This window comes from Rutilus rutilus (assembly GCF_951802725.1).
Source record: "Rutilus rutilus genome assembly, chromosome: 15".
NCBI classification, from domain to species: Eukaryota; Metazoa; Chordata; class Actinopteri; order Cypriniformes; family Leuciscidae; genus Rutilus; species Rutilus rutilus.
The window spans coordinates 28245716-28260058 of NC_140220.1; the positions used below are offsets into that span (position 1 = coordinate 28245716).

The following is a 14343-nucleotide window of genomic DNA, read 5'->3' on the forward strand; positions in this document are numbered from 1 at the left end:
CTCCAAAGGCAGGAAATGTGTCTCAAGTGGCCATTAACTTGTGTTTTAAGAGGTGACTGTAGATCTTTAAAGACTTTGATGCTCTGAATGCTGCACTTGGCCTCAGATCTGAATGGATTTATCACATGCTGAACCACAAACATCCAGCTCTCCTGCTTAAAACGGTGTCCACTGTTACCACACCACTGACCAGCCATACACCACAGGTAACCTGTAACAAGCTTCAATCATGAGGTCATGCTGACCTTTGAGCATCTCACAGAAGCACACTGCAAAAAATGCTTTTCTTACTTAGTATTTTTGTCTTGTTTTCAGTCCAAATATAAAAAAAAATCTTAAATCAAGATGCATTTACTAAAGTAGTAAAATTCCATAAGATATTATGTCTTGTTTTCTGGGGAAATAAATCAAAATTAAGTGTGTTTTTGCTTAAAACAAGCAAAATTATCTGTCCATGGGCTAAGAAAAATAATCTTGTTTTCTGTTTGAATTAAGATTATTTGTCTTACCCCATGGACAGATCATTTTTCTTGTTTTAAGCAAAAACACACTTAATTTTGATTAATTCCCCCGGAAAACAAGACATAATATCTTATCTAATTTTACTTATCTAGTAAATGCATCTTGATTTAAGAATTTTTAGATATTTGGACTGGAAACCAGACAAAAATACTAAGTAAGAAAAGCATTTTTTGCAGTGCAAACACTAATGTTAAATGTATTTTTGCAGTATTTATATTTAAAATTATAATATGTTGTGAAAAAGTGTTCATTATTTATCTACAGCTTTTGGCAGGTTAAAATAATCAAAGAGAAAGAACAGATTGGATGTCATTTAAGCTGTTAGTTATTTTTGCTTAGTCATGTTTTTCTGGTAGTTATTGGGATTTTAGTTCAGACTCTTGTAGCCTCTATATGAAAGAGTAGGGAAATTTGTAACATGTTCGACAATGTACTGATTTTAGTCTGATTAATCAAAAATTAATCAGACAATGCTTTATAACAGGTTATTGGACTATAATATAACAGGTTATTGGAATCGGTTGATCGCTAGTACTTGGAAATTTTAGGCTGGTGCAGTGCTTTTAACTATTTGACAGGAAGAGTCCTGTAGATGGGTGCCCGGCTGAACCGTTATATGCAGGGTAGTGGGAGGACATCCCTAAACACACTTATATATTACCCCCCTCCTTCAACAGTGTCGGGAAAGCAGAGTGAGTTACGGGCCTCTGCAGAGCTTACCTCCAGTGAACAAGTGGGAGGTCTCTGCGGTTATGTTCTCCTGCCTCTCAAACCACAGCACAACACTGGAAAAACATTCCGCTGGATGTGTAACAGACCGTCCAGGCCTGATCAGCCCAGACACCACTGACCCACACCAAACCACACCAAGCTTTTCCATCCAACCCCATCAAAGCATTTCGCCCTATAACTCGGCAGACCAGTTGGATATTTGGGTGTAGGAATACTTTGGGCTGCTGTTTTCATCATGGAAGATCCCAAACGTTCATTCTGGAAGGATATTTCTATGGATCCTCAGGGAAAAGGCGAGAACACATACAGAGAAGATAAAAGTGTAAGTTTCAGGCTGGCACAAGGGTGAGTGATCACCTGAACAGCCCTCACCTAACTCCAAGGGAAGGATCATCTATCAATCTTACTGAACGCCACAGTGGATTGTGACATTAAGAAATGTTCGGCATTTTCAAACCGTTCCAGAATAAACTGTGGTTTGGAGCATCTAACGGCCACACTTCCCCACATCTCTTTGGCTTGTTTCAGAAGACATAAGCATATTTCCAAACAGATTTCTTGTAGGCTAAAGTATTTAGCCAAATGCATGATCCAAAGCCCACAGAAAACCTGCCAAGTTAAACAACATAACATAAAATCAATCTCTGCTGGTGTCACAATTTAAAATCAGTTAATAGGCCTTCCTTTTTTTTTTAGAGCAATAGGCCAACACTGGATATAACGAATCTGTAAGACTAATGGGTCTGCAGAAATAACTACTGAAATCGATCAACAGAAGCCAGATGTGAGAGGATGATATGAACTCTGCCTCACTGAACTACGCTTACTGGAGTTGTTTCCTTTTATTTTAAAATAATAAAATGTTTTTTTTTTATTATTAATAATAATAATAATAATAATAATAATAATAATAAATGATTTAGTCCCAAGTAGTATTGAAATAGTATGCATAATACTAGTACATTGATTTACTTGTATACACTGACTCATAAAGTACACTTAAAATATACTTAATAAAAATGAATAAATGAACTTGAAGTAGGCCTATACTTATTTTTTGTAAGGGTTAGTGAAACTTACATTTTTGATTTTGCACTACACATACAGTACATGTTAACTTCAATTTAACTGAAATGTTGACTAAGCTAACTTGATACTATAAACAACATATTAACTCAAATCTCATTGTACTTAATAGAAAAAAATCCTAAATTCATTGTATTTAATAGAAAAACGGTTAAGTGAACTGTTCAGGTTAAAATTGAGCTTACTCAGCCCTGTATACATACTGTATATACTACAGTATAATGCTAGTTTGCTATTTCAAACATGCAATGCATGGTCTTTGAAATCATTGCTTGATTCTAGGTTAGATTGATAATGCTAAAGGTCTATATTAGCAGAGGAGGAACTCTTAGCTTGTTTCTTCAGTAAATGCATGTTCTGTGTGCCCTCTTACTGAGGCGTTACTGCATCAGTCTTCTTGCTATTCTCTTTCTCTAAGTCTCTCTCTAGGCAAAATCCCAAGAGATGTTGCCAAGGCTGACTGAACAATTCTCCTCACTGGCATGTGGCAATTTCCTGGGGTTAATTAGCAGTTGTGAACAATGATTCCACACTATTGCTGGCATCACCATCAAGGCTTAATGAACTTGGGCAAGCAAGCAATGAAAACTGTCCAGCATTCTGAAAACACAATTAGCTACAATCTATTAGTGTGCAGTGTTTGAAAGCAACACCACATATAATATTGTAGAGTGACTAGAAACTAGAAGATGTTACTCAAAAGATTCATACTGTTTATCTTTTTTTGAAGACTCTCTGTCATTCTCAGTTTGAGGACGAGCCTCTAATTCAATTACACTCTCACATTCATCTGTAACTGGCTGATGGGCCTTTAACTTGAAGACTCAAGGAAAAGCCTCAAACTTTCATTCCCTCTCCACCCTTCTTGTTATTTTGCTTTACAGAGCACACAACCTATTATTTATCATAATTCTATGTCTATTTCCGTCTCATTCTGTAAGCTTGACTCTCAAGGTTCATGCACTGCTAAAGAGCTTCTCAGCCTTAAAGAAAGATCTCCACCTAGTGGCTCAAACTGATTTACTGTAGTAACCCATATTATTCCCAGTGCTTTACCAATCCCTAAATGAACTTGATAAAGCAAAAGTTGGCATGGTTTAAAGTTAACATAAGAAACAGCCAATGATATAGTATTCAAACCTTGTCTGTGAAGATATATACTGTATATCCAAAGGCAGAAATCCAAAGGATTCACTTAGTTTGTCCTGTATGCTGCAGTTGCTATTTTGGTATTTAAAATCTTCCGGTGTTTATCCAAACCAGTGAGACTTTGAATGATGAAGAGCGTTTTAGCATATATACTGCTCTTTATGCATGCAGGCTTTAGACTTCTTCTAACCTTGGTCAGCTGGAGGTCTCAGATCTCAGTCTGCTTTAATACAATCAGAGAAACAGACGACAGTCCAGATCGGGCAGCAACTGCGCTCAAAATAACTCCAGGTATTTCTAGGACATAGAGCAAAATACAGCATGTTTATTTCAGGAAAATGGACAAGCCCCTGAGTATTCATGCTGTTCCTTCCCATATTACATTGCCCCTGCTATAATTTGTTGGTATGACCTGGCCTTGCAGTCATTCTGCAATGATATTGCTTGCTGTTCTCTCATCCTGTCTCAACAGCAGGAGGATATCCAGTGCCATGGCAACTATAATGCAGCTTTTATTTGCAGTCAGCTAACGGATATGCAACATGTCTTGGTAGCTAAAACTACTGTGTGTGTGTGTGTGTGTGTGTACATCTCAGTAAATCCACTCTCCTGTATCCATATATAGCCTGCCTATTTATTTAACTCCATGTCTCCACTCTTGAAAACTGTATTGGTTTTTTTTTTCATTCTTCCTTATGGGAAATACTATGGGATTCCCATGGGAAAATACTTAAAGGTATCAGTAATGTTTTGTCCATGCTGTGCTGTCCATCTTGCAAATACTTTATAATTACTGTATTATGTCATTGCTTCATTTATTCTCAAAAAAAAAAAAAAAAAAGCCCATAACAGAGGGTTACAGAGTGAGTATTATTTGAATGATTCTCTCATCATGGCCCACATGAGGTGACTCACTTGTAAAATAAAACAGCTTTTATTCAGTGATGTTATGTTAACTATAACTAATCATTTTAGTTAATTGAAATAAAGCTGAAATAAAATAAAATATAAATATTAGATGAAAAACTTCAACAAATGTTGAACTGGCAAATAACTGGAAAAAAAAATGAAAAAGAAGAGTAAAAAAGAAGAGTAAAAATAAAAAGCTAATTCAAAAATATGAATAAATACTATAATATAAATAATACTAAAATTACACTGTTTTGTGGGGGGGGGGGGGGGGGGGGGGGTGGGGGGTTACTGATGTGGTCCCGAATGTACATTATTTTTAAACTGATTTTCCAAAAGAACTATTCATTTACGTGTAAAAAACTTCAGTAATTACGGGGAAATTACTGAGTGCGCCCAGAACCAAAACACGTGCTTTCAGAACCGCATACTAGTATACTCTTACTATTTCTGCTATTGAAAGATATGGTAAAAGTAGTACGATTTTACTGGTGTGCGGTTCCGAATTCAGCAACGATCAATATCTTCCTCAGTAGAAGGATGTGAGTGTCCTCTAGCGGTGACACGTGGAAGAGAGTACAGACAGAATAATGTGTTTGAACCATAGACTGTATTATAATGACGTCATTTATAACGTATGTAACTTAGACTTCCTTTATATCATTATTACTCAAGGAAAACGAAGTAATATTCGATTAATGGTACTGCTTGAGTCATTTTTGTGTTTTATTTGAACACTCAGATAGACAAATTATTTTACTGTATGAAAATAAACTAAATTTCCCTTAAACAATAAACTTAAGCCATAAGTTATAGGTATGTTCCTGGTGATTCACTCTCATGCCTTTTTTGTTCGTCAAAACAAATTTAATAAATGATGTCATATAACAGAAAAAAGTACTTTCCATGATAAAGACCTCATTAACATGAGAAAATTAGTACCTTAAAACTATGAAATTGAGGTTTTAAACAGCTTAGAATTCCACAAATCCAAAACACTGCAGTACACAGACCATTCTTTAGTACTGAAGTTGGGAAAAAAAATAGCACCAAAATAATTAAACTGACATTTGCACTGGCCTCAAAGTGGAAATGCATTCAATAGTCTGTCAAAAAAAAATGTTTTAGCGTCTACAGATTATGTACTAGAAGAAAAAAGTTATGACAGTTCAGTAGAAAAACTTCACAAACAGCACTAGAGTGATGACAGATACAGATATCATTACAAAAGAGCCCATTAGTTTTCTTAAAAGTGCTGGTGTGCAGGTTTTAGAAGACAACAGATTTTTCTTTGATCCTAATTCCTACTTGTAGTGATAAAAATCCAAATCACATTAATATATGAAAAATCTGCATACAAAAAATAGAAAGAATAGCACCTTAAATGACTTGTCCAGTTATCAGACAAACAGAGCACCTTAACAAGTATATCTTGCTACAAACCCTATTGTTTAAAAGTTTAGTGTCTGTAATTTTTCTAAAATGTTTTTGAAGAAGTCTCTTATGTTCACCAAGGCTGCATCGATGTGATAAAAATACAGTAAAAACAGTGATATTGTCAAATTAAAATACGATTTAATAAAACTGTCTATTTTCATGTATTTTAAAATGTAATTTATTCCTGTGATGGGAAATCTGAATTTTCAGCATCATATCTCGAGTCTTCAGAGTCACATGATCCTTCAGAAATCATTCTAAATATGCTGATTTGCTGCTCAAAAAACATTTCTTACTATTACCAATGTTGAAAACAGTTGAGCTGCTTAATATTTTTGTGGAAACTGTAATACATTTTTAATGATTCTTTGATAGTTCAAAAGAACATACATGTCTTCACTGTAACTTTTAATCAATTTAATGCATCCTTGCTGAATAAAAATATGAATAAAAAAAAAATCTTACTGACCAAAAACTTTTGAATGTGTAATGTGCAATGGTCTTATTAGACTCATTAAGTAAAATGTTAAGGTTTAGAGAGCTTATCTCTTCACAGATCATTATAAGTAAAATGTTTATTATCCCATAATTTACTCACCCTCAAGCCATCCTAGGTGTATATGACTAGCTTCTTTCAGACAAACACAATCAGAGTTATGTAAAAAAATATCCTGGCTCTTCCAAGCTTTCTATACACTCTCTTGAATGGTGGTCCTGATTTCGAAGTCCAAAAAAGTGCATCCATTCATCATAAAAGTAATCCATATGGCTCCGGGGTGTTAATAAAGGCCAAGCGATGGGTTTTTGTAAGAAAAATATCCATATTTAAAACTTTATCAACTAAACTAACTAGCTTCCTGCAGACGGCCTACGCAAGTTTACACCAAAAGAGTAACCCCTGACGCGATGTATGACGCAGAATGTAGGAGTAGCATAAGCTTAGACACTTCTCACGAATCAAACAAACTCAAGCTCCTCTTTTCTTATATCGAAATCCTCCGACATTTCTCTTTAAAAATTCTCGTTTTATACTTCTAATTCTTGACCGGTGTTTTGTTTTGTTTTGCTCTGCTCTATCCTCTGGAGGATAAATAGTGCTTTTCTGTTTAAACATGACAAATGTATCCATTCTTCATGAGTATTGAGTCATTTGTAAAGGTAATTGTTTTCCACTTTAGTTTCTAGTTCATCCCACACATAGAAAAGAATACATTAAAGCTGAAAAATATTTTTATGTTTTGATCATTCTGCTTTTGTGTGGTCCTGTTTCCAGTGAAGTGAGGTCAGGTATCGAACTTTAAAGTCGACTACTTGAGAGAAATCCAGGGGAAGGGCTTCGACTACGACTGGGCATCTGACAGACAGAGAGAGAAGGATACAGCTTAAAATCACTCAGAGCAGCTGGCAAAATGCCTCTTATTAAAAACCAGAAATCATTTTTTGGGTGAAATCCACAGAGAAGAATGGAAGAATTTGTAACAAAATTGTACTAACCCTCAGACTCAGTGAGGAAGCGTGTGCAAGAGAGATATGAAAAAAACTTAATTGTTAAACTAATATGAATTGTGGACCATATTGTTTTCCTTGTTTACTTTTGGAAATGTTTAAGGAATAGTTCACAGTTCTGTCATCATTTACTTGCATTCTAAGCCTGTATGATTTAACTTTCTTCTGAGAGTCCAAAAGAAGTAGCAGAACGTCTGAGCTGTTCTCTTTCAAACAATGAAACTGAATGAGTACCAGGAGTTTTCAAGAGCAAAGAGCAAAAACGCACCATAAAAGTACTACAAAAATGGTTCAGATACACTCACCGGCCACTTTATTAGCAAGGTGTACCTAATAAAGTGGCCAGTGAGTGTAAGTTGTGCACTATATTCCAACTCTTCTGAAGCCATATGACAGCTTTGTGTGATGAACGGACTGATTTAAATCATTATTCACTGAAATTGTTCGTTTTTGAAAGCCATGGCCACCATTCACTTTCATTGTATAGAAAACGCAGCTTAGAAATTCTGCTATAAATGACTCCTTTTGTGTTCCAAAGAGAAAAGAAAATCATACAGGTTTCAGACGTGTGGGTGAGAAATGATGATAGAATTACACATTTTAGGTGGACTATCCGTTGAATTGGAAGAGTCAAACATTCAGTAGAAACTCACAAATGTGCGGCTGGGGCTTCCTGAGCGAGAGCGAACAGGACTGGAACTACGACTCCTGCTTCTCCACTAGAGAAAAACATGTACATCCCACACAAACTTAAACATTTGAATATTTAATCATTTTAGATCGATCTACAGTATATCAATTATTTTATAATTCTTTAACAATAATGCATAAAACTTATTAAAAAGCATTATCAAAAAATATCCACAAAAACTTTTCTTCCCCTACTTTTCTCCTTTTCAATGCAGTATGAGTATGTCATGACTAGTATGAATGAATGCTATTGATTTTCTCCAAATGGCCTCCACATACCAGAGCTCCTCTCCTAGTGACCGCCTCTCCCTTCAGTATGACAGTGTCTCCCTCCAATAGTGCAGGCCACACGTGAAACGCCACCAGTGGAGCGGTGAACTCAGAGTCAAAACTGCGCCTGTACCTGAGAGGAAGAGAAAGTGTGATGGGTAAGCCACTGTGTGTGTGTGTGTGTCTCAGTATGTTTTTTCTTCTCATGAAGCATTGACAAAAGTCTCAGTGTAACATGTATCTTTAAGACAATGTGAGTTCAACTTTTAAAGATGCATCTCAAGACCCTTGAGACGTGTTGCTGTGTATGTGCGAGTGAGTGTGTCTGATTTATGAGCTCCACTCACTTAACATCACTGTACAGTTCACCATCTGAGCTGAAGGCCAGGTCCAGTGGTGGGTCAAGGGTTTGCATGGCAAATGCTATTCGACATGCTTCCCTAATGAAGCTGCTGATCAGAACAAAATCCACCTCCGGAGGGAAAGAGATGCGTGGGTTTACGTTCATTGCGTTGATCACGTCCTAAACAGATGGAAATTTTACAATTTCAACAATTCAACAATTCAAAAGAAAAAGAGAAAAGTCATTTCTGACGTATGAAAGCGATAAGACCAAAACAAAACTTTATGTCTGTGTTCATTAGGAATATCAGGGTTGCTATACTTAATCACAAAAAGTGTGGTCAAACGTACATTAACGCTGGTCTGCACATCATACAGGTCCAGATTTCTCACAATGTAATCCACCACTGCATCCTCCAGACTCTCAGGACCAATATGAGTAGAGGAAAGTGTCTTCCTCACACGTCCTTTAAACTGCCGATAGGCCAGTTTAGCAGCCTGAAATGATTCCTGTTGGACAATACAAATGATTAATTACAATACAGCATATGCTGCTATATAATATAATATAATATAATAATTTTATTTCCAGAAATTTCCAGATGAATAAATTCCAGAGAAATATAATTTTCTTTCATTTTGGATTAGATTAGTTCAAAATCAAATTAAGTATTATTTCTTTAATATGTTCTACGACCATGACATTATTACTAGCCTACATTAGCGATTATCTCAGGATCATAATTGATAACCAAAGCCATTCTTACCACAACAGCGATAAAAAGTATCCTCTGGACTGTTTCCAGGTCGTCAATGTATCTGCGCAGTACACTTTGGGAATCCAGCCTCTCTGTGGCATACAGGTCTGAGAAACGGGAGATCATCCGAGCATGCCGAGAGGAACTAGTGAGCTGGGCGCGTGTAGGAGACTCGCCTCTCACAGGGCTAACCGAGCGACTCCGCCTTGGAAGAGGACTAGGTGAACGGCTCCTGACCAATCTGGAAGTGAGTTAAAAGAGTAAGTAAGGCTTACTTAAGTCTCATTTGCACTGAGCAACGAGGTGTTTTTTATGTCAACTGTACCTCTCCTGCAGAACAGTTTTTTCAGCGGTGAGGAACGAGACCTCATCTCGTAGGATTCTGACCTGCCTCTCATAGTCATCAAGTTTATCCAGCTTTCTCTTATATAGATCGACCTGATCTTGAGCAACTCGCAACCTGACACAATTCCATTATTTAACATAATACGAATATTCAATTCTCAAACATTTCACTTTCTAGTACACAAGTGGACACTCAGCAGTCATACAGCTCATACAACTGTCTAAATGCTCAACACACAAAGATATAAATAGAAATTTCGGTAAAGTTCACCCTCTCTGACTCACTCTGCCTTTAGATGTAGTATTTCATCTTCTGTGGCTAACAGGGTAGTTGCAGACTTATTTTTTGTGGAATCCAGTTCAATCTGGGTGTCAGCAAGCCTGGAAACAAATAAATATCACAATCAATTATTTTGATTTATTTGTATGAAGTGTAAAATCTTTCTGTATTTTGATGTATTGCGTATAAGGATAAATTAATATAATTTTATGTTTAATGGATAGTTCGCCTAAAATAGAAATTATGAAATTTCTATAAACAGAAAAAAGCTATTTTTTTCCCAGTGGAAATAAAGGATTTTTAAAGAAACTTCAAATAGATGATTTCCATACTTCACAATAAGATCTATTTCATTCCAATCTAGTTTAGACTTATGATACTGACTCCTGTTTAACTGAATCCAACTCCATACGTGTAGAAGACAGCCGGTCTTCTATTTTCAGCATGTCACTCTCGTGAAATGAGGACAGTTCACGAATCTTACGATCTTTCTCCACAGATTCCTAATCGGCACATACAAAAGTATATAAGCGCCAACACAGAGATACACATGTATATGGGCAAGTGGTGACTCATTATTTCACTCATGAAACAGGCATGTGGAACCATTTAAAGACAGCTGTAGATGATTCTGGATGTCCAGCTCACCTGAATGAGGCTAAGGCTGGTATCTGTGGAGACAGACGAAGCTGCAATGGTGAAGCAAGAGCCGAGCCATGGTAAAAGGCGAGATTTGAGTGTGTCGACCCCTGAATAATGTCCTCCTGAAGGAGAACGAGGACAATAGAATCTGATTGAACATTAATGTTGAACAGTCAGCTAGAGGGAATGGTTATGGTACATGCTAGAGCTAAATGAGACTAAATATTGTACATAAATACTGAAAGTAAATAGAGGAGTGAATCCGTTTGTTACCCTCTTGTGCTGTAAGATTGAGTATGGTGAACAATTGACCCTGAATTTTAGAGGTGAGCTCCACCAGCTCACAGCACCTATTCAGGTTCTGGTCACAAGAGAACACCTGAGAGAAAATATGACCAAATGATGTAATGAGATAAGACATGGCTAGGTAGTATATGCAACATCAGGTATAACAGCGAGAAGTTAAGCAGTACTTGTGAAATGCCCCTGAACTGCAAAAATGTGCTGAATCGGATATTCATTGCACTTCCTGCTCAGGTAGCATGAAAACATAATTATATAGATTTTTTTTTTTTTTTTTTTTGACAACATAAATAGTAAAAGATTATGACAAACTACTACATTTCTCAAAGATTTGAGACACCAAATAGAATTTTATGACGCGTAAAATTATTTAAATTAGCCTACTTTAATTCAGAAACTGAAAACATTTTTGAAGAATAACTTAATAGATTAGAAGACTGACCCATAAACGTGTGCTTCGAATTCTTCATTCCTAATAATTTGCGACGACTATACTGTAAAGTCCACTTAATAAGAAAAGAGCAAATACGACTATGAGTTCCTCCATTCAGAAAACACAAGTCTGACGGGAGCGCGCACGTTGCCTCTCAGCCTATCAGAACTGCCCAGGAATGGAGTCGCCGTTGTCCTGACAACGAGCGTCCATAGAAACCAAACTTTGCTGCAAAAGCTAAATGCAATAAAGCAAATATTGCTCATGTCCGTTGCTACATAGAAGCACATTGAGCATATAAATTCAGGATGCTAGGCTACTACTCCAGATACTATGACCGTCTAACAACTGTAACTGTTAGGTTGCTGTGCATATTGAGTTATGCTAAACCCCACCCATAAAGCATATCCATTTAAATAGTTTATATGCATTTAGTGAAAACTTCCATATGCATTTAGCCTCCAGTCCAGACAGAATCTCAAATATCCCAATCTGGAATCAGTGACTCCTGAATGTATGCACGATATCACACATAAGTGCCTAAACAATGTAATGTCTGGCAACTATTGTAAACTAACGTTACTCTAACGGTTACATGTGATCTGCAGAAGTGCAGTTTAAAGTAATGATGATGACTTACATGGTAGTCTTTGTACCAAGCTTCCAGTTTGTCTTGCAAAACACTGTACGGAGATGAGTTCACCAGTCTTCGTAAAGTGTCAGCCATAGCTGCTGCAGATCTGCTGCTGTAATCCTGCTTCAGGACGTCCCAGTGCACTTAATCCAGCAGCGCGGGTGCGCGCTTTTGTTTTTATACTGCTATTAAAAGCCCACCATTCACACCCTTGACTTTCAGCGAAACCATGGACGCGCTTTTAGTTGTAGCAACGGTTTGCTAGACATCTCAGTTTGAGGAAATATAGCTGTATAAGGACAAGCTGTACATGGACAGGCCGGACCATATGAGCAGGGTTTTTTTTTCAAACATCTATTATGTTACTCAGAGTCTCTCTGAAGTTGCAGCTCAGTTCTCAGTGATCTGTTAAGTGGGTGTCAGATGTCCAGTGCAGGAAGATCTTTTTTTTTTTACATTCTCTTGAAGAACAGGTGTAATGCCTTACTTGATTTTCCGTTATTTAACTTTATACCACGTGACATAATACGCCATTAAAGGTAGGATTTTTCTAAACAACTTTTTTTCACATTTGTTTAAACTGTCTTTATATAGCTACCAATACATAATTAAAATGTAAGTGCTCTGAAAAAGAGAGTATAAAAATCGAGTGACTGTAGACCTTTTAATCTGCAATAAACACAGCTCATTATTTCCATCCGGGACGAAACAATTGATTGGTTTGGCCGACTGTCACTCTCTCTCGCAACCATGGCTACCACCCCTGTTGCTACAAGATCTGCCCATGCGCGCACTCCTCTGCTTCGCTCTCGAGGCTCGACCCCGGACCTATCCTCGAACCGACGATGCGGTACTTGTCTCCGGAGTGTAGTCCTCATCAGAGTCAACAATGTTTTCATCATGGAAACTCTTACATGCAAAACACCGTATATGTTATGAATCTTACACGAAATTCAACTTCATCACAGTGTAACTGATGGTAATGGAAAAACGTGTATCAATGCAACCTGTTTTAGCTTTGCCTTATAAATATAGCTCGTTACCTATAAATATAGCTCGTTATCGAATCAAACAAAATATATTTTAAACTTTTACCAGTATCGATATGCTAGCTTGATAGTGAGTACTAAAAGCCATCTTATTTGTTTATATTCATAGTGATAAAGTTAGGTATTTTATTACATGTGATTCTGACATGATGTCACTGCATGCACTGCGCTCCTTCCTCTCCACTCGTCTCAGGTAAATAAATGCGTCTTCCAGCTGAGCCTGAGAGCGTTTGGCGTCGCGCGTTCATGTGTTTTGGGGGCGTGGCTTTGGAAGGAGCTCAGAAGGGAGTGGGTGGAGTGAATGGAAATAATTAGCTGTGTTTACAACAGTCGTGAGAGGTCTACAGACACTCGATTTTTATACTCGCTTTTTCAGAGTACTTACATTTTAATTATGTATTGGTATATAAAGACAGTGTAAACAAATTTGGAATGTTTTTTTTTTTTTTTTTGAAAAATCCTACCTGCCTTTAAATAAAAAATTAATTATTTTAGACAATGCATTGCAGCTATTGATAAAATTGAGTTATCCAGCAACTGTGACCTAGTAACATAAGACACAAAAACACTAACATAAACATAGGCCTATTATATAATAATAATAATAATAATAATAAATCATATAAAAAAAAACACCTCTATGTACACATAACTGATCACTTAAAAACAAAAAATATTAAATCAATGCATATACTACATAACTTTAATAATATTTTACAGTAAACATATTTTGTTTGAAAATTAAAATAGTTCATACTTTAAAAAATTACATATGTAAAATTGCATATAGGGTGAATGCAGTTTAAGTTTGATTGTTGTGCTCAGTGGGTTTACACTTTCAGAGCATGACAACGACCTTTAATTAAAGAGATAGTATTTCTATGATAAAATAGTTTTGGTTGATGCAATATGACACTGGTGGGTGTGGCCACACCTCAAAGGAGGACTCCCACATGGTTAAAAGTAGAAAACCCTTTACTTTATATACCCGGTTTCACAGACAGGTCTTAGGTTAAGCAAGGATTGTAGATAGCTAGATGTTTTTTTCTTTTCTTATTACTCTTGTTAACTGTAAGGTCCAGTTCAATTAGGACATTTAAATAGCTTATATAAATGTACCATAAAAAAAATTAAATAAAAATAAAAACCTTTACTGGTGTACATCTTGAGACAAAACAATGGCACTGACATATTTTAAGATACTAGTGCAAAATGCCCGTGCAAAAGTTTTTGTGCGCAAAATCAGTGTTTGTGTG

General features: G+C 36.4%; 1 protein-coding gene across 3 annotated transcripts; it reads right to left on the minus strand.

The window, feature by feature from the left end:
* Window positions 1-5252: 5252 nt before the first annotated feature.
* On the minus strand, window positions 5253-12148 carry spata18 (spermatogenesis associated 18). Of its 3 annotated transcripts, none has more exons than XR_014629938.1 (12): window positions 12045-12148; window positions 10942-11047; window positions 10675-10790; window positions 10411-10529; window positions 10032-10127; window positions 9727-9861; window positions 9411-9642; window positions 8995-9153; window positions 8649-8824; window positions 8311-8434; window positions 7330-8060; window positions 5253-7189 (listed from the first exon to the last, which is right to left on the minus strand). XR_014629938.1 is itself a non-coding variant. In XM_084431718.1 (12 exons), the coding sequence occupies exons 1-12, from the start codon at window positions 12129-12131 to the stop codon at window positions 7133-7135; spliced, it is 1473 nt and encodes a 490-aa protein (XP_084287844.1). In that variant the 5' UTR covers window positions 12132-12148; the 3' UTR covers window positions 7033-7132. The 3 variants fall into 3 exon arrangements, 2 of the variants coding, with proteins under 2 accessions (XP_084287844.1, XP_084287845.1); XM_084431718.1 differs by having other exon boundaries at window positions 7033-7189; window positions 7995-8060; XM_084431719.1 differs by lacking the exon at window positions 12045-12148 and adding an exon at window positions 11142-11298 and having other exon boundaries at window positions 7033-7189; window positions 7995-8060.
* Window positions 12149-14343: the final 2195 nt, after the last annotated feature.

Excerpts from the sequence above, each read along its gene's own strand:
- spata18 (XM_084431718.1), bottom strand. The coding sequence starts at position 12,131 with ATGGCTGACACTTTACGAAGACTGGTGAACTCATCTCCGTACAGTGTT. Across the intron at positions 11,048-12,044 it reads CTTGGTACAAAGACTACCAT|GTGTTCTCTTGTGACCAGAA; the intron begins GTAAGTCATCAT and ends ATTTTCTCTCAG. Across the intron at positions 8,825-8,994 it reads ATGTGCAGACCAGCGTTAAT|GACGTGATCAACGCAATGAA; the intron begins GTACGTTTGACC and ends CCATCTGTTTAG.